The sequence below is a fragment of the Oncorhynchus mykiss genome, chromosome 7, assembly GCF_013265735.2.
Source record: "Oncorhynchus mykiss isolate Arlee chromosome 7, USDA_OmykA_1.1, whole genome shotgun sequence".
Classification (NCBI taxonomy): Eukaryota; Metazoa; Chordata; class Actinopteri; order Salmoniformes; family Salmonidae; genus Oncorhynchus; species Oncorhynchus mykiss.
The window spans coordinates 71,342,651-71,366,820 of NC_048571.1; the positions used below are offsets into that span (position 1 = coordinate 71,342,651).

The 24,170-nt window shown below is 44.0% G+C and overlaps 1 protein-coding gene across 4 annotated transcripts; it reads left to right on the forward strand.

Moving 5' to 3' along the window:
* Positions 1–3,346: 3,346 nt before the first annotated feature.
* Positions 3,347–23,982, forward strand: LOC110528407 (msx2-interacting protein). Of its 4 annotated transcripts, none has more exons than XM_021610452.2 (15): positions 3,347–4,164; positions 5,772–6,092; positions 8,778–9,266; positions 9,536–9,699; positions 9,991–10,191; positions 10,341–10,504; positions 10,631–10,756; positions 10,899–11,012; positions 11,116–11,229; positions 11,317–11,417; positions 11,544–19,140; positions 19,265–19,348; positions 19,594–19,788; positions 21,807–21,965; positions 22,711–23,982. In XM_021610452.2, exons 1-15 carry the CDS (start codon positions 4,079–4,081, stop codon positions 22,840–22,842), a joined length of 10,047 nt encoding a protein of 3,348 aa, XP_021466127.2. In that variant the 5' UTR covers positions 3,347–4,078; the 3' UTR covers positions 22,843–23,982. The 4 variants fall into 4 exon arrangements, with proteins under 4 accessions (XP_021466127.2, XP_021466128.2, XP_021466129.2 ...); XM_021610453.2 differs by having other exon boundaries at positions 9,539–9,699; XM_021610454.2 differs by having other exon boundaries at positions 3,348–4,164; positions 10,353–10,504.
* Positions 23,983–24,170: the final 188 nt, after the last annotated feature.

Genomic DNA, 24,170 nt, shown 5'->3' on the forward strand with positions numbered 1-24,170 from the left:
CGGAGTAGTGATGCTAGTTGGGCGGGCGGGTGCGAGCAGCGATCGGTTGAAGAGCATGCATTTAGTTTTTATTAATAGCATTTAAGAGCAGTTGGAGGCCACGGAAGGAGTGTTGTTTGCCAGAGATATCGACTTGGAGCACACCTAAACGTAAATGTGTAACTTGAACCCTGCTTGATATGTGAATGTGTGCTTTGTAGAGGTGTGTGGCTTCTGCCGTAAGCCTGTGGCCCTGAGTGAAACTGCCATCAAAGCTCTGAACAGGAGCCATTCTGTAAGGACTGCTACCAGGTATGACAAACTGGACTCAGTTGTAGACGTAACATAGTAAATGTAAATCCAGGACACTCCAATTAGTTTGATGTGTTACGTTTCCTATGGTATGTATTCATTTGTGAATGATATGAATGATATGTTACAGATTACAATTTGTATCATATGCTACAAATTGCATATCATACAATATGTTATGGATTGCTATTTGTACATTAAAGTTAGCTTTGTGGCTAATGTTAGCGTTAGCTAGGTGACTAATGTTAGCAAGGCTAGGGGTTAAGGGTTAAGGTTGTGTTTAAGATTAGGAGTTAGGTTAAAAGGTTAAGGTTAGGGTTGGTGGAAGGGTTGGCTAACATGCTAAGTAGTTAAAAGTAGTAAGTAGTTGCAAAGTTGCTAATGAACTAAAATGCTAAAGTTGTCCGCGATGAGATTGCAACCTTTGGGTTGCTAGACATTCACCTTATATGCCCACCCATTCATTTTTACCTTAAGTAACCTTCTGTCCTATGTAACCATCCCAAACATAACATATTGAACTAATTTGAGTGTCACGGATTTACATTTACTATGTTACGTCTAGTCCATGAGACCAGGCTGAGTAAGAAGACCCTTCTGGGAAGGAACAAGAAATATAGTGGATGATGACTTTAAGATATAGGATCTTAAATTGATCACCGAGTTGCAGGATAACTTTTCCAGGAAATGATAAACATATAGTATATTTGAGGTTTAAAAAGGCTTCTGAAGTTTGTAATTTCCACTTTGAGATGTCTTCATCATAGAGGTAGTGGAAACGTAATTTTCATAATCATCATTAGCCTATTATTGTCCAGCTCCCCCACCCATTCCCCAACTACCTTGAGTCAGTATGTGTGATCTCCATCAGCAGCAGGGTCTTGGTCGCTGCGTGTCCAGTCTCCATACCCTTTCCAAACTACTGCTGAGTGAGTGTCAGTACAGTATGTGTCAACTAGTATATTTACTGTTTGTGAAGTCAATATGGTGATTATAATTAAGGTTACGGTCTTCTGAAATTTCTCACTTGATTTTCCCTCCTGCTGTAATAAACTGGCTCAAACTAAGATCCTTCGTCTTTATGATGATGAAGACAATAAACGATGATAAACTACTTTCTTTCCTTCAGGCCAGTTTGGAACTTGGCTGGGTGTGTGGGGAAGTTATCAAAGACCAGATAATCTGTGCACTGGAAAGAGCTTATCACCCACTTTGCTTTATCTGTGCAACATGCAGCCAACCAATTGGAGAGCAGAGCTTTGCTCAGGGAGAGGTTGGGGAAGTGTATTGCCTCTGGGATTACTACAGGCACACAGATAGCTACACAAATCTCCATCTTCTGTTCCAAGTTCTGACACACTCATATATCAGGATCACTTGATGAGAGCTACTAAATGGGGTTGATGTTGTTGTAATTGAAAATATTTGATAATTCATTCACAATGATGAAACACTGTGCTCGCTCTGATTTGTCTGGTGAAGGAAATACGCTCCCCAGTGTAGTGCCTGCCAGCAGCTGATCATTCCAAGAGAGGATGGCATAGACAGCTACACCGTGGAGTGCCTGGGACGCTCCTTTCACGTGGACTGCTATCGATGTGATGTACAGTTCAGGAACAAGAGAAATGCTCTAAATATGATAGCGTACTATGGGTGTTTGCTATATGTGTGTGCCGATCTCAATCAGCACAATAATTACTGGGGATTGGGTCCTTCACAATCACAGTTCAAACATCTAAAATAGAATGTTAGAACAGAATACAGTATAATAAAATAACTTTATTTTTCACAGAGGAAACTTTGGCTGTGGCATCTGGATCTCACAGCTTTTTCCATTTTATTCACCCAATATTCAGGTCTGCAGTACCCAGCTCTCCCCAGAGCCAATCGACCATGGCTGCCATCCACTGGATGGGAGGGTGCTGTGTAAGTCTTGTCACCCATAGAGATGTAAAGAGGCCTCATCATTGTATCAATGCCATTATGGTCGTCTGTGACAGCATGGGCATTGAGACTATCTCCATTTTGAAGTATTCAATTTTCTTCTTCACGATTGGCTGATCCCTCCTGATGATCCTGTTGCACATGACTCCAACAGGGTCACCAAGAGGGATCAGCCAACGATGTTGGAAGTCCCACCCAGTTGACTACATTAAAATGGTGGAAGTCCTCAATAGCACTGTTCATGCTAAAATGGCCTTTTGGCCACTAGAGGCCTCTATCATTCTCTATGTTGTCACCTGACCACGGTTCAGTCTGCCCAGCTCTAATACTGAACTCAGAACCAGGGCCCGTATTAATAAAGCGTCTCAGAAAAGGAGTGCTGATCTAGGATCAGTTTGGCTTTTTAGATTAATTAGCTTTTATACAAAGGGCAGACCTGATCCTAGATCAGCTTTCCTACTCTGAAACACTGAATATGGGCCCAGGCAGGAACCAGGACGGGACTGAGCCAGAGATCACAGCACAGACATCCAAATGTGCAGTGGAGCCAATGTAGATGCAAGCTGAAAGTCAACAGTCCTGATTGGATTGTAAAGGAGAACTATCTATGAAACTGGGAGAGAAGACAGGTCTTCTTAATTCTGCATCATGGGAATAAGTATTTGGACTTTGAATGTCACACACTTTCTTAATCACAGTATTTAAAAAATATATTTGCAATTATCCCTTATGTAGCAATAAATGTTTGTCAATTGCCTAAAATACTTACTTCATACTTGATACTTTTTAACTAGTTTTTAACCCACACTAGTAAATGCATCAAAAATATTTGCCTGGATTCACCTGATTGGTCTATGTCAAGGAAAAAACAGGTGTCCTAAGTATTTTGTGGTATGCATTCTTGGAATATTATGTAGTGCTCAGTGCTGCGTGTCCATTCTCAATATAGCCTTTCATATGACAAAATAAACAAATATATTATACAGTATTGCTTTGCGCTGCTCTGCCTCTATCCATGTCATCAAGCTTTTTTCAGACAAGCATGTTCTTTGTATGGCTTCATGCATAATTTCCTCAAGGGAACACAACACACATGCTAATTCAATAATGAAATAAATTATAGGCATATGTAAGGAAAACAGGATCTATGCAAGGGGAATAAACCCAGGGGCTGTATAGTTCTGAGAACATAAACAATGATAGGGGTGGACATGGTGTGCTATGCAATATCAGAGCACACACAGTAGAGGTGTCATTAAAACCTCCATGATTTAGACCTACAAAGATTACTTGCTTAACCAACCTCCATTTAAATAGAATATTCACAAAGCAATTATACAAATAAAGGCTCTTTGTTTTGGGAAGAATTACGCTTATCCTGTCAATTCACTGCAGGCAAAAGATCGTGCCATACCTTGTCAGCACAGGATTGCCTTGGAATAAGCCATTTTGGGGAGCATATAATCACAGATCATCCTCAGGCAACATAGTAACGAAGTCAGGATGACTTCTCGATTAATTACAACCCCTGATGCTGCATAGATGTGTTTTATAATGCAAAGTCAAAGGACTGCTACATTATTATGAAATGTAAAAAGCACGGAAAATTGCTCTCGAATTGCTGTCGCATGATCTCGGGAGCGCGCAAATCATGAGAAACGAAGCCGTCGTCACAGGGAAGAACACACACACACATTCGGAGGTATTGGAACCGAGCTTACTAGGCCAAGATAAAAAAAATTACACGGAATCACTCGTCGTTCATTTTGTAAGGCGGACTTCCCGACCGGCGGAGATCAAAACTTGCTAGAGCATATGTGTATGAAGGGGGAAAGTAACGTACATGATGGTTCGGGAAACCAGGCACCTTTGGGTGGGAAATTTACCCGAACATGTTCGAGAGGAGAAAATTGTCGAACATTTTAAACGGTAAGTTACGCAAGAGGAGAGGCAGCGCGCTCTGTGTCCAATAGCTAGCTATCTGAGCTAGCTAACGTTAGCCATCTTCAAGATACAACACCAAATGGTCTCTGTTGTTTAAGATTTTTTCCCCCGTGATATTTTTAACAAACACACAACATACCAGAATTTCACAATTTATTGGAATCCAGCAAGCTGAAATGCCACTGAATGCTAGCTTGTCAGCTAACTAGCTACCATTTTGTCGTTTGCTCACTTGATATACGTTAACGACGTCGCTAGCTACATCAGTTAATGCCTTGGTAACTAGTTCAGCAAGCTAGCAGAAATATAGCTAACATACTAGTTAGGTAGCAAATTGTATTATTGAAGGATGTGGTAACACATATACTAGTTATGTTTAGTAGGGGCTATGTGTTAATCATTGGTCGGATTACTGAATAATGCAAAGTCATCTAACTTTATCGCTAAATGCATGGTTTCTCCACGTTCCTACTGCTAGCTTCGTTAGCTGCCATAATTACCTAGCGGACGATATCGGGTTTGATTGCCTGGCGGCGAGTTAATCAACGTGCTATCACGATGAAAGCCCTCGTGTAACATATGGGCTTCTTGATTCTATCGCTCGTTCACTGCATAATTCATCACGCCTTAACTGCAATGTTTAGCGGTTCATATGGTCCGAAAAGTGGCTACCATAATCATCAGTCTCTCTTCTCGATCCGTAAACGTGTGCCAGGTAACGTTATTGGATCCCTCAATATTCTAATGCTTTAAAGTGGCAAGGAGGTAGCTACTTTCTTGCGGTTATGATACATTATTTGAAACTATTTACATCGTAATCAACTACTTTGAGCCTAACGTTAGGTTCTTTGACCTGGCTTTCAGCTAAATGCCAGATTCAGTGAACATGAGCACTGTACACCAACACATGGATCTAGTGTTTCAGTGAAAGTGTGCAACTATTGAATAACCAACATTTGAGTTCTTGGCATTTTTTCAATGACTTCAAAATAACAGCAGAACACCCTATTTTCACACTAATAATAGATTTCTATTAAAGTATAATTGTAATCCACAGGTTCCACTGACCCTCATATTCTATGTAAGATGATTTAGTAAAGGAATATAACCACTTTAAGTTGAGAAAAGTCATTTTCTTTTTTTTAAGTTCACTACACAAAGGCGCCAAAATGCTTGGGCCTCCATTTTTAAAGGGAAAGTCCACTCAAAAGTATTGTTTGGTGGGGTTTTTTCTTAGTCCACTGTTGATAGAGTCCCAATGCTTTGCATGTTCGCAGTCAAGTTTTCAAGATATTGTACTTTAAAGAAGTAAAGTGACACTGGCCACATCTGCTTCTTGAAAGTTTAATATCACACATACATACATACACATATATGTGTATATATATATATATGTATGTGGATTTTCCCTTTAATGCTAATTTGACTAATTGGCTGCCAGGCAAAATCAGGCTCCTGTGCTTTCTTTGCTGTTTAAAAATCTAGCTACTAGGCTAGCTATTATATTATTGTGCATATCATAAGTCTGAATGGACGCGTACATAGTCTCTCAATAGTGTGACATATTTTCTCTCTTTGTTCTTGCTCCTCAGCTATGGACGTGTCGAGAGCGTCAAGGTCCTGCGGAAGCGAGGGTCGGAGGGCGGCGTGGCAGCCTTTGTGGATTTTGTGGATATCAAAAGTGCACAGAAGGCACACAATGCTGTCAACAAGATGGGGGACAGAGACCTGCGCACTGACTACAACGAACCTGGGTCTGTCCCTAGTGCTGTTCGGGGCCTTGATGACAACCCCCCTTCGAGCAGTCACGGGCGGGATGTTTCAGGATTCTCTAGGGGGGCAGTGGGTCCAGTGTTTGGCCCCCCAGTGTCCCTCCACACCAGAGAGGGGCGGTATGAACGGATAAGAGACTGGTAAGTGGACATAGTCTCCCTCTGAAGTACTGGGGGATCGTGGTGTCAGTAAATATATATATATATATATATTTTATCCCGCAATAACATAATTTCATTGTTGGGTTATTAATAAATCAAGGGCAATAGATTCCTTAGTTTTACATAAAGGTAACCTAGGGAACAATCCCTTTACCATCCGCACAGACCTGGCCTTTTTTTGCTGGATCGAAGTTAATTGTTTATGCTAATCTATTGGTCATTAAAGAGGTATGGATGTATGAGGTATTATTCAAAATTTTGGATTTATTATGTGAGACGTATCCTGCTTTCACGTTGGATATTACACTTGTGGGGAATATCCTGGTGAGTTTGGATATATCACATTTGTTGGATTTTATCCTGGTGAGTTTTCGGATATTTTTATTTTACAAACCATGGATTCTAACCGCGATTTACCTGGGATCGTCGTTCTTTGGAAGTAAATCGGTGCCTGGATGGATTAAATACCCCTATATTTTCTTGAGAATTATATTCAGGCAGGTTTATTCACCTATGGACTATTCATCAGAGAAGACAGGGAGGATTGTCGGTTTTTCCTCACCACCTTTCTACTGCTGGGCAGAGAGAATTTTTCTGGAAGTCTCCAAACCAAGGATATCTGCTACTCGTCTGGATTTAAATAACATCATGGACCAAGGGATGTAAGTTGCCATCGTAAGGATGTAAGTTGGCTAGTTGTCATCACAGGGCCCCATCAATACATCATTCACAGCTAGTTGATCATTTTCAGACAAGGGAATTTACATTTTACAGGGTATAATTGTAATTTAGTATGGAGTTTATATCAAAAGGAACTAAAGAGAAACTGAGGAGTAACAGGAACACCTATCAAGAAATTCCATTGGAATATTTTTCAGAGAGATGGCCATGAAGACAACTGAAGACATGCGTTATGGATGTACCTGCCTCATGGAAGTAACCCCCACATTGGGTGTAAGGATGTTGGGTATAGGATGTACACAGGTGTAACCGCACTTCTTTTGTTGGATTACTCTGCTTCAGTGTGGATTTAGCTGTATATCCTCTCAGCATCAGTATTTGGGGTTACTAACAAAGAACAGAAACGTCTGCATTTTCAAAGAAAACTGAATGAAGCCTGAAGATGTCATCTACACAGTGATGGGAGTAGACTGTCTATTTTCCCCTTGGGATATGTAATAGTGCTATTTTAAGGAATTAATTACGTTGCAGTGGACTAGGATTATTCCGTGCATTATGGCGAGAGAAGATGCTGTTTGTTTTTTTACTGGAGGGTATGCAAACTGGATTGCTAGTTTTGAAGAGGAATAATACAGATCTCTATTTTGGACAGTAATATGCAGACAACTCAGACTTGTTCCTTTTTTTTCTAGCAAGTTGGATATGTTTTCAGTCTATCCTGTCTCTAGTGTCACTTTTGAAATGCACCGCTATGCCCTTAAGTGTGACTCATGTTTTGTTTTTTTTCAAATTAAACCTGTATCAATCGTTGTCATAAAAAAAAAATATTTCTTTGGTTGTTCTTTCTTTTTACATCAAACGAAGAGATTAAGAGATGGTGGATTATACCTAAGATGCCTACCCTACCCAGTGTTCTACTCGAACATCAGACTCTATACACATGAAGACAAAATAACCTTTTTGCTCAAGTTTTTTTTTTTTTTTTTTATCCAAATGATTTTTTGCTTTTTATTCCGGCTCACACAATTCTGACGACCTAGATTGTATTTGGGATTATAGGTTCGGTTACTGCTTTTGGAAAAGGTTGGTATTGTCCTGCCCACTGCGTCTCTTTTCCTCGTCTCCTGCACTAATTGTTAGAGCTTTTAGAGAGAAAATATGCAGCTGCTTGGGCCAGAGGGCTTGTTTTTCTTTCTCTTCCTTGCTCCCTTTTTCTTTTCTGTCACTTTTTCTGTCTCTCTCTCCCTCCCTTTCTTGCTTTTTCTCTTAGTTACTAGGTGGCTTAATATAGACTAGTTAAGATCTAGCAGGTCCACCAGGATTTCCCTCAACTGCCAAGACCCACTGTTCTTACTTAATTCAGAAATTGTTTTTGATCTCAGTAGGAACTCACTTGCTCACTCTGACAAATGTGATATGACACAGCTTCTAGATAATTAGAATAAATGCAAACAATGGAGTTCAATAGTTTCACAGATGTGGTTGTGTTACGTTTGGCCAACAAAGAAATTCTCACAATGTGTGTTCATGCATTTTTGAGTCTCAAGCATGGCCCTTATGAAACTAAACCTATCCAAGGGTTACCTTACTCTATGCTAGAGCTGGGACGATAAATAAAAAGTTATCGACACCAATCAGTTATCGCAGGAATTTTGCTGGTGTCGTTCATTACGATAAGTAGCCTATACTAGAGAAATGCGTAGTTTGAAATGACATAAGTTTGAATTGACCAAATGCCCCTCGTATATTCTATTGCTTCTACTGGAATCGCAAATGATTGGCCTGTATCTTCATAGACCCGTGCTCAGCGGGGTCCCTGTTTGTGTGTATTTAAGTTGACATTTTAACAGTGCACTGCCTATTTTAAACTTCATTGTGTGTTGGAACTAATCTGTATTTTTGGAGTCACACTAACACTCGCCCTCTCTATATCTACTCTCTCTCTCCCCTATCCATCCATCCTTTGCCTGTGTCTTCCACCAGCTCAGAGACTCGGGAGCGTGCATATGATCACAGCCCCTATGGACACCATGAGCGCACTGGCACTTTTGATAGACAGCGCCACTACAACGCAGACTATTACCGTGATCGCACCATGTTTGCAGCTGGAGTTAGCCCTGGCCCTGGAAGTAGCAGTGCAATGGGGGGGAGCTTTGAAACCCCAGAGCCTCATTTTGAGTCCAGGATCCGAGGAGATCCCTTCACCTTGTCTAGTGCTGCACGCCGTGACCCCTATCGAGATGAAAGGGGACGTCGTGTTGACAGGACTTACCATCACCGCCGCAGTCGATCATCTCATTCCTCACAGTCTCGACACCCCTCCCCGCAAAGGACCACGGGACAAACACCCAAAGCCCCCCATTCCCCCAAAAGAGCCCCCCTCTCCCCTGAAAGAGGTCCGTGCTCTAGGTCCTGCAGTAGGTCCTCTAGCTCTGATTCTGTCAGCAGCACCAGCAGCACTGGCAGTGGCAGGTAGGATGTGCTTTTGTGATGGTGTGAATGTTATTGTTTGTATGGATGGAGCACACATCAGTCAATTAGCCTATGTTGTAGAGAATGTAGCAAGATAAGGGAACATATTCCACTTATCCAGTTGTAAAATATCCTGCTTGACTCTAGGATTATGGAGAGAATATCGCTGACTTGAGATGCATACAAATGTACCCTTTTATTTAGTCAAGTTAGCTGAAGACCCTCTGAACATTACCCCCTCTCTTTCCTCACATTTGTCCGTTTGGCAGCAGCGATTCAAACAGCAGTTCAAGTGAAGGGTCTCGTGCACGCTCTGTTCAGTCCTCTGCTACACATGCACCTCCCTCTCAGCCCTGTTCCATGGTGATGGAAGGTGATGAGCCACGCAGAAGCTTTGGCATCAGGGTGCAGAACCTACCAGTGCGTTCCACAGGTAAGTACCAATACCTAGCAGCATACTCATAAACATGCAGTCTGTCTGGACTTTGCTGTGCACCTTGACATTCTGGTTACACTTTGCTGGGCACCATGACATTATGAAGGGGGTCACCAATAAATATTGTAATCCTCTGCCATTTCGTGTCTACATGTTCAGCTGTAGAGGTGGCTAATCAAAGCACCCCCCCCCCATTCTCCACCTTGACCTAACATTTTATTTTGTCCCTCAAGATGCAGCTGTATGACCCATATCAAGCATCAATTCACTGTTCATTTCCCCTTCCAGACACAAGTTTGAAAGATGGACTGTTCCATGAGTTCAAGAAACATGGGAAAGTGACATCTGTGCAGATCCACGGGGCTTCAGAGGACCGATATGGTCTGGTGTTCTTCAGGCAGCAGGAAGACCAAGAGAAAGCCCTCAACGTCTCCAAAGGAAAGCTTTTTTTCGGCATGATGATCGAGGTTTCTGTCTGGAACGGCCCTGGTATGAAACTTTTTAGTGTTGTAATGTAACATCTGTAATTCTTTCATTATTTGAGCTTGGGCCTTAAATCCTAATGGAGTTGTAATGAGCGGTCATTCACATACTGTTGAGTGTACTTCTATTGTCTTGTTTAGTGATTGTAATAGAAGTCTTTCCCTCAGAAACTGAGAGCGAGAATGAATTCAGGCCATTAGATGGACGGATTGATGAATTCCACCCCAAGGCCACAAGGACCCTGTTTATCGGCAACTTGGAGAAGACCACCAGTTACCAACAGCTCCTTGATATCTTCCAGCGCTTTGGAGAGATTGTGGTATGTATGTTACTGCACACTGATGGGTTGTGCAAGTTAAATATCTCTTCTAAAAAATAAAAAAAAATGCCAGAGAATTGCCTGTTTTCTTTTAAATATTTATTCATTTTGTCATCCCTCATACAGGATATTGACATTAAAAAAGTCAATGGTATTCCTCAGTACGCCTTTGTGCAGTATTCTGATATTGCCAGTGTCTGCAAAGCTATAAAGAAAATGGATGGAGAGTATTTAGGGAGCAACCGGCTCAAGGTATTATTCATAAATCTATATTGCCCTTACCTCTAGTTATCCATGTTGGTACAAAAGGAATTGAGTTCAGTGATACAGAACTACCCTCTGCAATTATTATTGTCAATGTTTTTACATCCTGTGTTTTCGGTCTCCTTTCCAGCTGGGTTTTGGAAAGAGTATGCCCACAACATGTGTTTGGCTGGACGGTTTGGCTTCCAACATCACAGAGCAATATCTCACACGCCACTTCTGCCGCTATGGACATGTAGTCAAGGTCTACCCTTTTTTCCCTCCCCAATGTTCTTGGAATCCCTGACATTTTTGATACTATATTAGAGAAGTTGTTCTCAACAAGATTTCTGCTTTTCTTCCTTTAGGTGGTATTTGACAGGTTGAAGGGGATGGCTCTCATCTTGTATAACAACACAGATTTTGCACAGGCAGCTGTCAGGGAGACCAAAGGCTGGAAGATTGGAGGCAACAAAATAAAAGTATGAATAAATATGTTTCATTAATCAATCAGTGACTGACATTTTAACAGTAAATCAGATGAAGGGAGCTAATTTGTTTATTTGCAGGTGGATTTTGCCAGCCAAGAGAGTCAGATGGCTTTTTATCGCTCTATGCAAGCCTCTGGGCAAGACATTAGAGACTTCTATGAAATTCCAACTGAAAGAAGGTAAGGTTCACATTTGTGATATGAGATGAATGGAGGGAATACTTTGAATTACTTGTTTTCTGGTGTACTTATTGGTTCTCACTTCATTTTTCCCCCCCTCCTATTCCACAACCCCCTGCTTTACAGGGAGGAACGACCAAGACCTCCATACCATGAGTTCTCAGCAGAAAGAGCTTACTTTGAGAATGTACGCACCCCTGGCACCATTTACCCCGAAGACCCTCACAGAGACTACCCCGCCCGCAGCCGTGAGCGGTATTCGGAGTTGGAGCATTACCAGGGAGAACACTTTGACCCACGCTATCATGAGGACCCTCGGGAGTTCAGGGATTATCGAGATCCTTTTGAGCAGGACATTCGGAAGTACACATACATCCAGAGGGAGCGAGAAAGGGAGCGGGAGCGCTTTGAGGCAGACCGAGTCAGGTGGAGCCCGTCTCATCCACGGCGCCCGATCACCCCTTCTGCCTCCCCTTCACCATCTGAGCGTGCTCCCAGAGACCCAGAGCGGCAGGTCTACAGCCAGTCCTCTGAGCGAAGTGGTAGTTGCAGCTCACTCTCACCACCACGCTTTGACAAGGCTGACAAGGCTCCTCCATTGGAACATGGAGCCAGCTCTAAGAGTGAGAGGTTGGAAAAAGACGCCCACTTGGTTGAACCTGAGCGTGGAGCTGGGGCTGAGAAAAGCAAGCGGGGAAGGCGAAAGGAGAAAGGTGACAAAGAAAAGGGGGAGAAGAGTAAATCAAGGAAAGGAAAGGTGCAATCTCCCGGCATCCCACCATCTGAGACCAAGCTAGATCCCAGCCTGGATGGAGGCTCTGGAAGGGGAAAGGTGTCGGACCAAGACAGCCTTGAGAGACAGATATATAAAGGTGACAATGACCCTCCTCCTTCAGATCCGACAGCGTCAACCTCTCGCCATGAGCCTGTAAAAAGTGAGAGACTTGAGTCAGGGAAAGGTGAAATCGCAGACAAGGATGTTAAAACACGGTCCAAGAAACACCAAAAGTCTGACACTGGAAATGATGGGAAAGATCCATCAATGGATTCTGATCGGCTGGCTGCGAGAAAGAGGCGCTTTGGGGATGCCAGTGGGAGGACCATTCGGCAGAAGAGGAGAAGGCTGGAGGATGGGAGTCAACCCCCAGACTTTGGAGCAAGCACTGCCTTTTCAAAAGAGATGGATGGCGACAATAAGGCTCAACAAAAAGACTCACAGCGGAGGGATTCAAGATCCAAAACGGAGAGGCTGGTGTTTCCTGGTAGTCAGGATCCTGTAATGAGAGGACAGGAAGCGCTGCCCGAGGGGAGCATGGACCCTATAGACTCAAAACGCCACAGCATGTCTAGAAGGTTCTCCCACGAGGGGAACATGGATCAGGATAATGCAAGAGATCAAGATCCACCAAGCCCGTTCAAATATGGTGCACAGGACAATGACAAGGGTGTCAAGGAAGAGCCTCTGGATATTGACCTCTCCCAGAGTTACCGCAAACAGATGGAGCAGAGGAGACTTCACCAACAGCTCCAAGAGCCAGACAAACAAGAAAAACCAGGAAGTCCACAAGACTTAGAAAGGGAGGATCTTGAACACCGCAGTCTGGTACATGAAGTGGGCAAGCCACCTCAAGATGTCACAGATAATTTCCCATCTCATAAACTCAAGAAACTAGAGCAATTTGATGCAGATATTAGTGCCAAGAGGGGGGACCGTGTCTACAGGAGCTTCCGGCAAAAGAGTGAAGATCCTGAGTGGAACAACACTGCATCTCCAGGCTTGCAACACTTCTCTCGTCGTGCTGAAGATCCCGAGTGGAACAACACTGCATCTCCAGGCTTGCAACACTTTTCTCATCATGCTGAAGAGGACTTTGCGGTATCGTCACACCTCAGGGAGGTTAAAACTGAGGATAAAAGCCACCCAGACCTGGAGCTGGCAGTCAAAAGGACACATACAATGCAAATGTCCAAGTCAAACACTCCTTTACAAATTAGTGAGGAAGAGCGGGAAAAACGTTGGGAAAGCAGAGTCAAGCAAGATTTTTTACCTGACTTAAACTTCTCAAGAGGCATTGCAAAAAATCCACACCATCGCAAGCGTTTGGAGTACGGAATTGTGCATGATTTGGAGCCTGGGGAAGTACGATCCGATTCTGAGGAGGATAGAGAGAACAAACCACACTCTCCTATGCCCTCCACTTCGGTACCTTTGTCTGACAGGCAGAGAGTGGACAGATTTTCAGACCCTAAGCTTGCCACCTTGGAAAGGATGAAGTTCTACTCCTTTGCACTTGACCAAACCATCACACCAGATACCAAGGCCCTGCTAGAGCGAGCAAAGTCTCTGTCCTCCTCTAGGGAGGACAACTGGTCTTTCTTGGACTATGATTCACACTTTGCTGGTTTACGCAGTAGGAAAGATACTGAAAAGGTTGAGTCAGCACCTCGACCTACACCCTCTTGGTACATGAAGAAGAAGAAAATTCGCAGTAGTGGGTCTGAAGACAAACTAGATGACCGGAAGGAAGAGCCCAAGCCCAAGCCAGAGGAACATGAACGCAGGGAACTGTTTGCCTCACGTTTCCTTCACAGCTCGATATTTGAGCAGGACTCAAGACGTCTTCAGCACCTTGAGCGAAAACATGAGGACCCTGAGCAGAGTCAGGGTCAGCAAACTGGTCAGCAAGGCCTGACAGACGGGCAGCCTGACACAGAACCAGTTGTCCTCTTCCATAGCCGCTTTTTGGAGTTCACACGGCTTCAACAGCAGAAAGACCAACCGCTACCGGATGTGAAAAAGGCAGATTCCATAGATGACAATAGGGTGGAGAAGTCACCTGAGGCAGAACAGCAACCTCTGCAGTTACCTAAAACCTCAGAACTTGTCATGGATTCAGAGATTAAACCTATTAGCCCAGCTGAGGACATGATTTCCCAGCCCCCACTTATGCCCAAGGAGATGTCTCGACCCAAGCAGATGTCTCCACCCCTTCCACCCAAGCAGATGTCTCCACCCAAGCAGATATCTCCACTCCTTCCACCCAAAGAGATGTCTCCACCAGTGGAAACACGTGTCATGTTTACTCCATCCCTAGAGCCAGCTGCTCTAGAACCTTTGACTAAAGAAGAAAACATAAAAAATGAACAGCTCCCTCCCCTCCTGCAAATGTCTCCCCGTTCGATGTCTCCCCCTGCTTCTGTTAATTTAGTAGCCCCCGAGCCCATTCGTTTGGTGAGAAAAGTTAAAAGATTCCCTAGTGAAGAGAAATCTAAAGATATAGCTCAGGATATTAAAACATTGACCCCTGAGCAGTCTTCCAACAGTGATTGCCATATTCATAAAACGTTATTGAGTCGTTCTGAGCTTGAGCTGGCATCTCCTGAATTACCACCTGAATTGAAAAGTTCCACACCACCTAACCTTGTTGATGAGATGTCAAAAGAGGATGCCAACACTGAAGATACAGACACTCATACAGAGGTGGAAAAGAAACTTGATCTTAATCAGATACAGGTGCTTGTTGATAATGAAACCAGGGATGAGTCAATTTCACCACAGAAGTCTAAGAACAAAAAGAGTAAGTCTCCTACTCAAGTCCCACTGACACCTTTGGTTTCAGCAAATAGTTCAGAGAAACCACTTACACGCAAGAGTGAACGCACAAAGCGTGCATCATCCCCTAGAGCGGAGTCTTTGAAGGGAAGCTTGGATTCCAAATCCACAGGCAAGTCTCCCATACATGGTGCAGACCCCGAGCATGGCACAGAGCAAAGTATATATGTTGGAAGAGCAAGGCGTAGAAATGTGAAATCTGTATATGCCACCCCAGTTGAGGAAGATGCCACTAAGGGGGCTGGAAAGGATGTAACTGAGTCACCACGTTCTGCACGAAAGCGAGGTGGAGACAAAGACAAAGAAGCAGCCCCTCAGCAACCATTAGAACAGGATTCACTTGTACCTATCACCTCAAGGCGGGGACGTCCTCCTAAGAATCGTCAAAAAGGAGAGGACATGTTAACAGCTAAAGGGGATAGATCAAAAATGGAGACCAAGGATACGGACTCCAATGAATCAGAGAGTAGTGAAAGAATCTCAAAAGTGTCAAAAGGCAGACATTCTCCTCATGGTCATAAAGTGTTGGCAAGTCAGTTACCCACGCCCACAGTGACTGGATCCAGTAGGAAGGGGGGAAAAACTGAGCCCCCTGAAGATGTTGCTCAACCGATAGATTTTACAGAGGAGGACAATTTGGCCATGCCAGATTCCACTGTCTCATGTAAAGAAGATTATGTGGTGCCAGTTGTGACAAAAAAAGAGGAGAATGTCAAGCAACGACTAGGAACAGAGAAATCAAGAGATCAAGACAGGCAGAAAATTGACCCTATTGACGAGAAAGCCAGTGGAACTAAATTAGGTGAGAAAGAGACTGAACCTCCAGTCATGGAAGAACAGCCTGTTTTGGAGAAGAGTGGGAGAGGAAAAGCCCCACGCTTGACACGGATTCCAAAATCTCCTGTCCTCAAGAACCTCAAGATCAGACTAAATGTCACTGAGGTGAAAGATTTACTTCAAATGGGGGATGAAGAACCCGGAAATCAGGATGATTCTTCTAAAAAGACTAAACCAGGCGAACCTACTAATGACCCATTATTATTAGAGTCTAGTCCAGGACAAGATGTGAGTTGTAGCAACGAGGATAAAGATGGGGTGACGACAGAGAATAAGCCTCCAATAGATCCTAAAACTTTGCTACAACAGGAACAGGAGCTGGAGCAAGCTGTGGAGAACATTGCTAAACTGACAGACCCAACCCTCCCAGCTGAGCCACCCACTCCACCTGCCCAACCACCTGCAGAATTAAAAATTGAGACTGAGGAAGACAAACCAGCCAATCCTGCTAGTGAGTATGAACTTGCTGCTGCGATTGATTCCATTATGGGTGAGGATATAGCCGTCCCTCTGCCTCAAGAACCGGTAAATAGTGCTGTTGTGGATTCAGATCTAGAGATTCCAACCTTCATCCAGCCGACCAAGCGAGCTGAACCTGTGACTAACATATCTCCTGTTCAGGGGGAGTCCTTTTTCCCAACCACACCCAGGAAAGGTGCTAAGGGCAGAGCTAAAACACCGAAGCGGTCTAAGAGCCAAAAGTCTAACAAAAAGGATGTTGTAAAAGAAAGTTCATCAGAACCGGAGAACACCTCTGTTATCACATCAGACAGCACACCCTCTAACGAACAGCCTGTTCCAGAAAGTATTCCCTCATCTACAGTTGCTGGTGTCATTACAGCCACCTCTTGGAAGCCTGAAACGGTGCATTTGGCTCCCAAGACTACAGACATGCCTAAAGAATCAAAGTTGCCTCCAGCCCCTGCAGAGCAACCTCCACCTAAACATCTGAAACCTGTCTGCCCCACAACCAAAAGTCCCACTCTCACCAAGCCTCATACACAACCACCACCACCGGAGTGCATCTCACCCTCACTTTCTCCACCCCCAACCCGGCCAAACATCAGAACCACACAGCCAAGCAGGATCCCAGTTTCCCCACCAGATTGGCTCAACCAGTCCAAGGATGCAGTTGTCCCTTCCTCTCCTAGAGCATCAGCAGCTCCCGTAGAGAACCCAGGACTTCCCCTTGACACTGAGCACATGGAGACTGATCACAACATCAGTGACTTGCGTAGGATTCTCATGAAGCACAAAAATGTTTCACTCCCAGTCCCATGCAGTAGTACTGTTCCTTCCAATCTGGGCACCTCGTCCCTTAGGGATCCTCCACACCCTTCTGATAGTAATACTCCAATGGTTGTTGTACCTAGTAAGGCCTCTCTAAATGACAACAGGCTGCCATCTCATCCAGCTCAGCCTGTAGTCCGGCCCCCAGCCTCACTACCATCCCCTGAGTCGAAGTCTGTGATTTCTGTTATCGCCTCCACTGCCACTTCTGTTATCAGTCGTGTTTGCAATCCACCCGACATGGAGAAAGTTAATATGTCGGTTGACAGAAATCCCTGTGTGGACATGCCACTTCCCAAGCAGGCATACAGGCCGCCCAGCATGGAGGACAGGGACAGTGGTTTGTACCATGGACCATCAGTTGGTGAGGAGGGTGGAAGTGCTGGGAGGTACTTGGTTGAGAGCTCCGGTCTGGGTACGGGCTCTATCCCAGGTCTAAGGGTGAATACCTCAGAGGGAGTGGTGGTGCTGAGTCACTCAGGGCAGATCAAGGAGGGACCACAGAGGATAAGTGCCAAAATCAGCCAGATCCCACCAGCTACTGCAGTTGACATGGAATCTCAGCAGCTTGTGTCCATGCCCCAAATAAAACAGGAGATGTATACCCACTCCCAGTCAAACACTCCAAAGTGTCCTCAAATACAGACAGACCATGGGCATCCTAAGACGCAACAACCTGTGTCCGCTATTAAACAAGAAAACACTGGTATGGATAAGTTAGAATCTCCCTACCCATCAGGGCCTCAAGGAGTTGTGAAGAGGCTCCAGCAGACGGTTAGTAGTCCACAAGTGATGGGTTACCATCATCCAGAGTTCACAATGTTATTGAAGCATCCAAAAAAAGTGGATGGGGCTGATGCTATGACTGCTGATGGGGGTAAACCATCTTGGAACTCTGCCATAAGTCCTGCAATGAGCCCCCACTTGCCCTCTCCGGCTGGCAACCACGTAGGCTTTGTTTCCGGCTCGGCCACTGACAGAACTCCATCACATCTCAGTGGGGTCAAACAGGAGCCCCGTTCACCTCGAAAGTCAGGCCACCCACACTCTCCGTTCACTAAAGTGTCCTCTCCCATTGGCGGCTCCTCTCCGAAAGGCCTCCCTGGGATGCTGCCCTCTGGCCTTCCCGCCATGCAGCAGTATGTCACCAGTGTCCACCACCCTGAGCAGTCTGTTATCATGCAACCTCACAGTGCTCACAGTGGCATTGGCAGGATGTCACCCCATCGTGTCTCCCAAGCAATCCCCATGGGGCACCTTGTCCAAGGAGAGGTCAGGGTGAACACACCACCCCTCTCTGTGATGAGTTTCGGAATGCATGGAGACCCTCTTGCCTCTCCCTGGTCTGGTCCTCTCCAGCAACGTCCCACCTCGCCCCAGGCGGTAGGCAGAGACATGGTCCTCAAGGTTAACCCTGGGAATGTAAGGAGCCACGAGGGAGAGCAAGAGGATGCCAGACGCTTCCATCAGGCCACAGGGAGACCATCTGCCACCCAACTGAAACCAGAGACTATGCAGGTGGATCCCCGCGGAGCTCTACGTAGCGGGCTACAGCTGGACCCGTACATGTCACCCAGGGACATGCGTGTGCTCATGCACCACCCGCAGGGAGAGCGCTCTGCCTCAGAACCACACCAGGGACACATCCAAGAGACTGTCCCACCCTCTTCGACATCTACCAATATCACATCGTCCCTGTCCCCCAGGGCACATCTGCTGACTAAAGGTGTTTCTGAGAAGGATGGCACAAAGCCACAGGAGGTCAAGAGCCCACACTCTCCTCTGAAGGATGGGATGATGGGGATTCGGCCATCTATGGCCGCCATGGCGTCCCCACAAAGGGTGCAGTTGCTGCCATCAGGGACCGGAGCTTCCTTCTCAGAGTATCCAGGAATGTACAGCAACACCCGGGCCGTCCATTCCCAGATCCCAGAGACTTCTTTTGGGGTCAACCAGGCACCTATCAACATCACTTCTGCCTTAGTGAGTTAAACACTATTCAGTGTACTGTATCTCTGCACAATTTGATAATGATCATGGGGTAGTGTCTTGAATCATGTTTGGAAAAACAACTTGTTTATACTAAAATCACTCTTCTGGGCCTCAGGGTACAGACCCCAGCCAGTCACAAGCTGATGGCAAGGTGAAACAAGTTGGACACCAACCTGTCAACATGGTGCAGCTGCTCACGGTGAGTCACTTAAGGATTTATGGAAATGGGGAACAGACAGCGAATTAGAGACAGTAAAACCAGTGTAAAACCAGAACGACAACTGAACAGGATCAGAGAGGTATGGGCAAGAGCTTTGGGCAAAGTGGTCAGGACAAAGTGTAGTGTAGGTAGACTATTCACATTTTTTTTTTGTTTTTATATTATTTTAAATATTTACAAATAAATAGCATTTTGCATCACTGTTTTATTTTCTGTTTGAGCAGAAGTACCCGATAGTGTGGCAAGGGCTGCTAGCACTGAAGAATGACCAAGCTGCTGTCCAGTTGCATTTTGTCTGTGGCAACAAAGCATTGGCTCTACGATCGCTGCCCTTACCAGAGGGAGGAGCGCTGCTTCGGATCGTCCAGAGAATGAGACTTGAGGCATCACAACTGGATGGTGTGGCTAGAAGAATGACGGTAAGTTATTTTCCCTATCATGAGGATGAGTCCATCCTAAATTGTGTTAACTTGGCCCAGTGTAAGTGGATGCAAACAGCAAGTGAGTGGATGCTACTTGATGAGGAGCACTTTTCACTAACCTAGTCACTAAACTAGTCACTCAGTAACTAAAGTAATGGTCCAATCATTAAGGACTGGCGAGATGGCGCCGATAGATATGGTCGCCTTGTTCATGGCTCATAAGCAACTTTAGTGTAATTTTTTTTGTGTTATTTCTCACATTATTAGCTCAGAACGTCCTTTGCACTATTACATACAGCCAAAAAAAACTTTTGGATATTAGAGCGGCACTAACATTCCTGAATTGGATGGAGCATTTGTTCATACCGCTTCCAAGTATATTACTTGCTAATGTTCAGTCCCTGGACAATAAAGTAACACTCTGATTTACGGAATCGTGGCTCTCTCCGGATATACTGTCCCTGTCCATATAGCCAGCTGGGTTCTCAGTACATTGCACAGACAGGAATAAAAAACTCTCCTGGGAAAAATAAGGCAGAGATGTATGTTTCATGCTTAAAACCTCTTTGGGCTGAGATCCCGCTAACAGGACAACAGCCAGTGACCGTGCAAGGCACCAAATTCAAAACAACAGAAATCCCATAATTAAAATTCCTCAAACATACAAGTATTTTACACCATTTTTAAGATACTCTTCTTGTTAATCCCACCACATTGTCCGATTTCAAAAAGGCTTTAGGACGAAAGCAAACCAAACGATTATGTTAGGTCAGAGCCAAGTCACAGAAAAAAAGCCATTTTTCCAGCCAAAGAGAGGAGTCACAAAAAGCAGAAATAGAGAGAAATGAATCACTAACCTTTGATCTTCATCAGATGACACTCATAGGACTTCATGTTACACAATTCATGTTACACAATGTATGTTTTGTTCGATAAAATTCATATTTATATAAAAAAATCTGTTTACATTGGTGCGTTATGTTCAGTAGTTCCAAAACATCCAGTGATTTTGCAGAGTTTTACATCAATTTACAGAAATACTCATAATAAACATTGATAAAAGATACAAGTATTATGCACGGAATTATAGATACACTTCTCCTTAATGCAACCGCTGTGTCAGATTTCAAAAAAGCTTTACCCGAAAAAGCACAGCATGCAATAATCTGAGTACAGCGCTCAGAGACCAAAACAACCCAAACAGATATCAGCCATGTTGTGTAGTCAACAGAAGTCAGAAATAGCATTATAAATATTCACTTACCTTTGATGATCTTCATCAGAGTGCACTCCCAGGAATCCCAGTTCCACAATGTTTGTTTTGTTCGATAATGTCCATCATTTATGTCCAAATACTTCCTTTTTGTTTGCGCGTTTAGCCCAGTAATCCAAATTCATAACGCGCGATCACTAGGATCACTCAAGTCAAAAAGGAGTGCCTTTGGGACAAGTCTTGGGAATGTCCAGAGCCCGGACTTGACCCATCCAACTGACATAGTGACATTCTAGATGATTCTGTGCGTCTAACTTTGTGGCAACAGTTTGGGGAAGGCTGTTTCCTGGTCAGTTTGACATTGCCCCTGTGCACAAAGTGAGGTACATACAGAAATAGTTTGAGATCGATGTGGAAGAACTTGACTGGCATGCACAGAGACCTGACATCAACCCCATCAAACACCTTTTGGGATGAATTGGAATGCTGACTGCAAGCCAAGCCTAATTGCCCAACACCCCAGTGCCTGACCTCACTAATGCTCTTGTCTGAATGGAAGCAAGTCCCCGCAGCAATGTTCCAACAGTGGAAACGCCTTCCCTGAAGAGTGGAGGCTGTTATAGAAGCAAAGGGGGGACCATCTCCACATTAATGCCCATGATTTTGGAATGAGCTGTTCGACGAGCAGGTGTCCACTTACTTTTGGTAGTGAATGCGACCAATTCAATTTTAAGGAAGAAATTCTCAAGTTCATGTACATCACGTGTCTGTTTTAATGTGTTTTTTTCCCTGTTTCCTGCAGGGGGAGAGTGAGTTCTGTCTCCTGCTAGCTCTGCCTTGTGGACGGGACCAGGACGATGTCCTGAATCAGACCCAGGCCCTAAGGACCGCTTTCATAAACTACTTGCAGGCCAAGCTGGCTGCAGGCATCATCAATGTCCCCAACCCAGGCTCCAATCAGGTGAGTCTCTCTGCTTGTTACTGTAGATGTCTGTCTGTTTTTGCAAACATTCAGCTACTGCTGGTTTTTGATAACTTTACATTTACATACAGTGGGGCAAAAAAGTATTTAGTCAGCCACCAATTGTGCAAGTTCTCCCACTTAAAAAGATGAGAGGCCTGTAATTTTCATCATAGGTACACTTCAACTATGACAGACAAAATGAGAAAAATCAAGGTCCTGGAGTGGCCTAGCCAGTCTCCAGATCACAACCCCATAGAAAATCTTTGGAGGGAGTTGAAAGTCCGTGTTGCCCAGCAACAGCCCCAAAACATCACTGCTCTAGAGGAGATCTGCATGGAGGAATGGGCCAAAATACCTGCAACAGTGTGTGAAAACCTTGTGAAGACTTACAGAAAACGTTTGACCTCTGTCATTGCCAACAAAGGGTATATAACAAAGTATTGAGATAAACTTGTTATTGACCAAATACTTATTTTCCACAATAATTTGCAAATAAATTCATTAAAAATCCTACAATGTGATTTTCTGGATTTTTTTTCTCATTTTGTCTGTCATAGTTGAAGTGTACCTATGATAAATTACACAAGGCTCATCTTTTTAAGTGGGAGAACTTGCACAACTGGTGGCTGACTCAATACTTTTTTGCCCCACTGTACAAATTAAATGTTATGTTTTACATTTTGGAGCATGTCTTTAGATCGCATAGTCTTTCAACTGATCCATTTTTATCTCTCTTCTCCAGCCTGCCTATGTGTTGCAGATATTCCCACCATGTGAGTTTTCAGAGAGCCACTTATCCCGGCTAGCCCCTGACCTCCTCAACCGGATCTCCAATATCTCCCCTCACCTCATGATTGTCATCACCTCTGTGTAACAACCCACCCCCCTCCAGCGGGGAAAAGGAACCACATCTTCTTATTAGTGGATGTACACCAAGTTGAGCCTCAGGAAACAAGAGGAATGGCAGGATCTTTGCTCCTGGAGACACTGGGAACATTTGGGAATAACGTGCTATTCAAACTTTTTTTTTTCACACCTGTCTGGTATTTTTGTCCTTCTCAAAAGAGCGAGCTCAGGGATGGACTACACCAGAACCCTATATCTCTGCTGTATTTGTATTTATTGGGGAGTTTTATTTTTACGTAGGGAGTTACTTTGAAGAAAACATTTTGATGTTTGATGAATAAGAAGAATGAGTGACTTCGTGGGTGGCCTTTTATTCTTCATCATTTTAATGATTTTTGTTCTTTTAAAAAAAAATCTTCATAAGAAAGGATCATGGAAGCCATTAAACAATGGCAAAAATAGACATTTCAACGTGTGTTTTTAAGTACAGTGATTATGTACAAACAAATTTCATTGTTCAGCCTTTCCCATAGAGGAAGAAGGAACTTTCAAAAACTTTTAGGGCACGTCTCAAATGGCATCCTATTTCTTATATGGTGCACTACTTTGGGCCCTGGTCAAAAGTAATGCACCATATGGGGATAGGGTGCCATTTGGGATGCACTGAGATCTTGTAGAGAGGACTGTATCAGCCTAACAAACCCCTTTTGATTCCACCAGCTCTGTTCCATTTCTCTACTTAAACAAGACAAGGCTGTTCCCTTCCATCTGTTTCCGCATTATACGACCAACAGTGGGATTTAAGAGTTTTTGGAATACTGGACTCTGTAAATATTTTAAATATTTAAAACTGACAAACTAGAACTTGGGACAACTTGACACCAAGAGACTTCCATGGAAATACAAGGATGTATACAAGGATGAATTAATTGGGGGTGTAAGGAAGGACTGAGGGAAACCCCTTTGTGGTGTAAATACTTGTGACACAGCAGGTTGGAATACTTGTGTGGAGTTTGCTGAGGGCACTTCACATTTTGTTACTCAAATAAAAAATTAATCCAGAAAACTAAAACAGTCATGAGCTCTTTCATCTGGATGTTTTTTTTTCTTGTTTCTCTTTGAGATGCTGTCTGTTTGAAATAAATATTTGAACATTGTGTAAATATAATCGGAGTTTTCTACTAACATTATTTTTTTATGCTGGGGATGTATATTCTGTTGCAGTTCAGTAGAAGTCTACTTCTGCATTCCTAACAGCTGGGTTAGGTTTATGTAACATATTGATAGGATGCAGTAGTGGATTACGTGATTTCCCCCCCCCCCCCCCTTCAGTCAGCCAGTTTGTTTTGCATGACC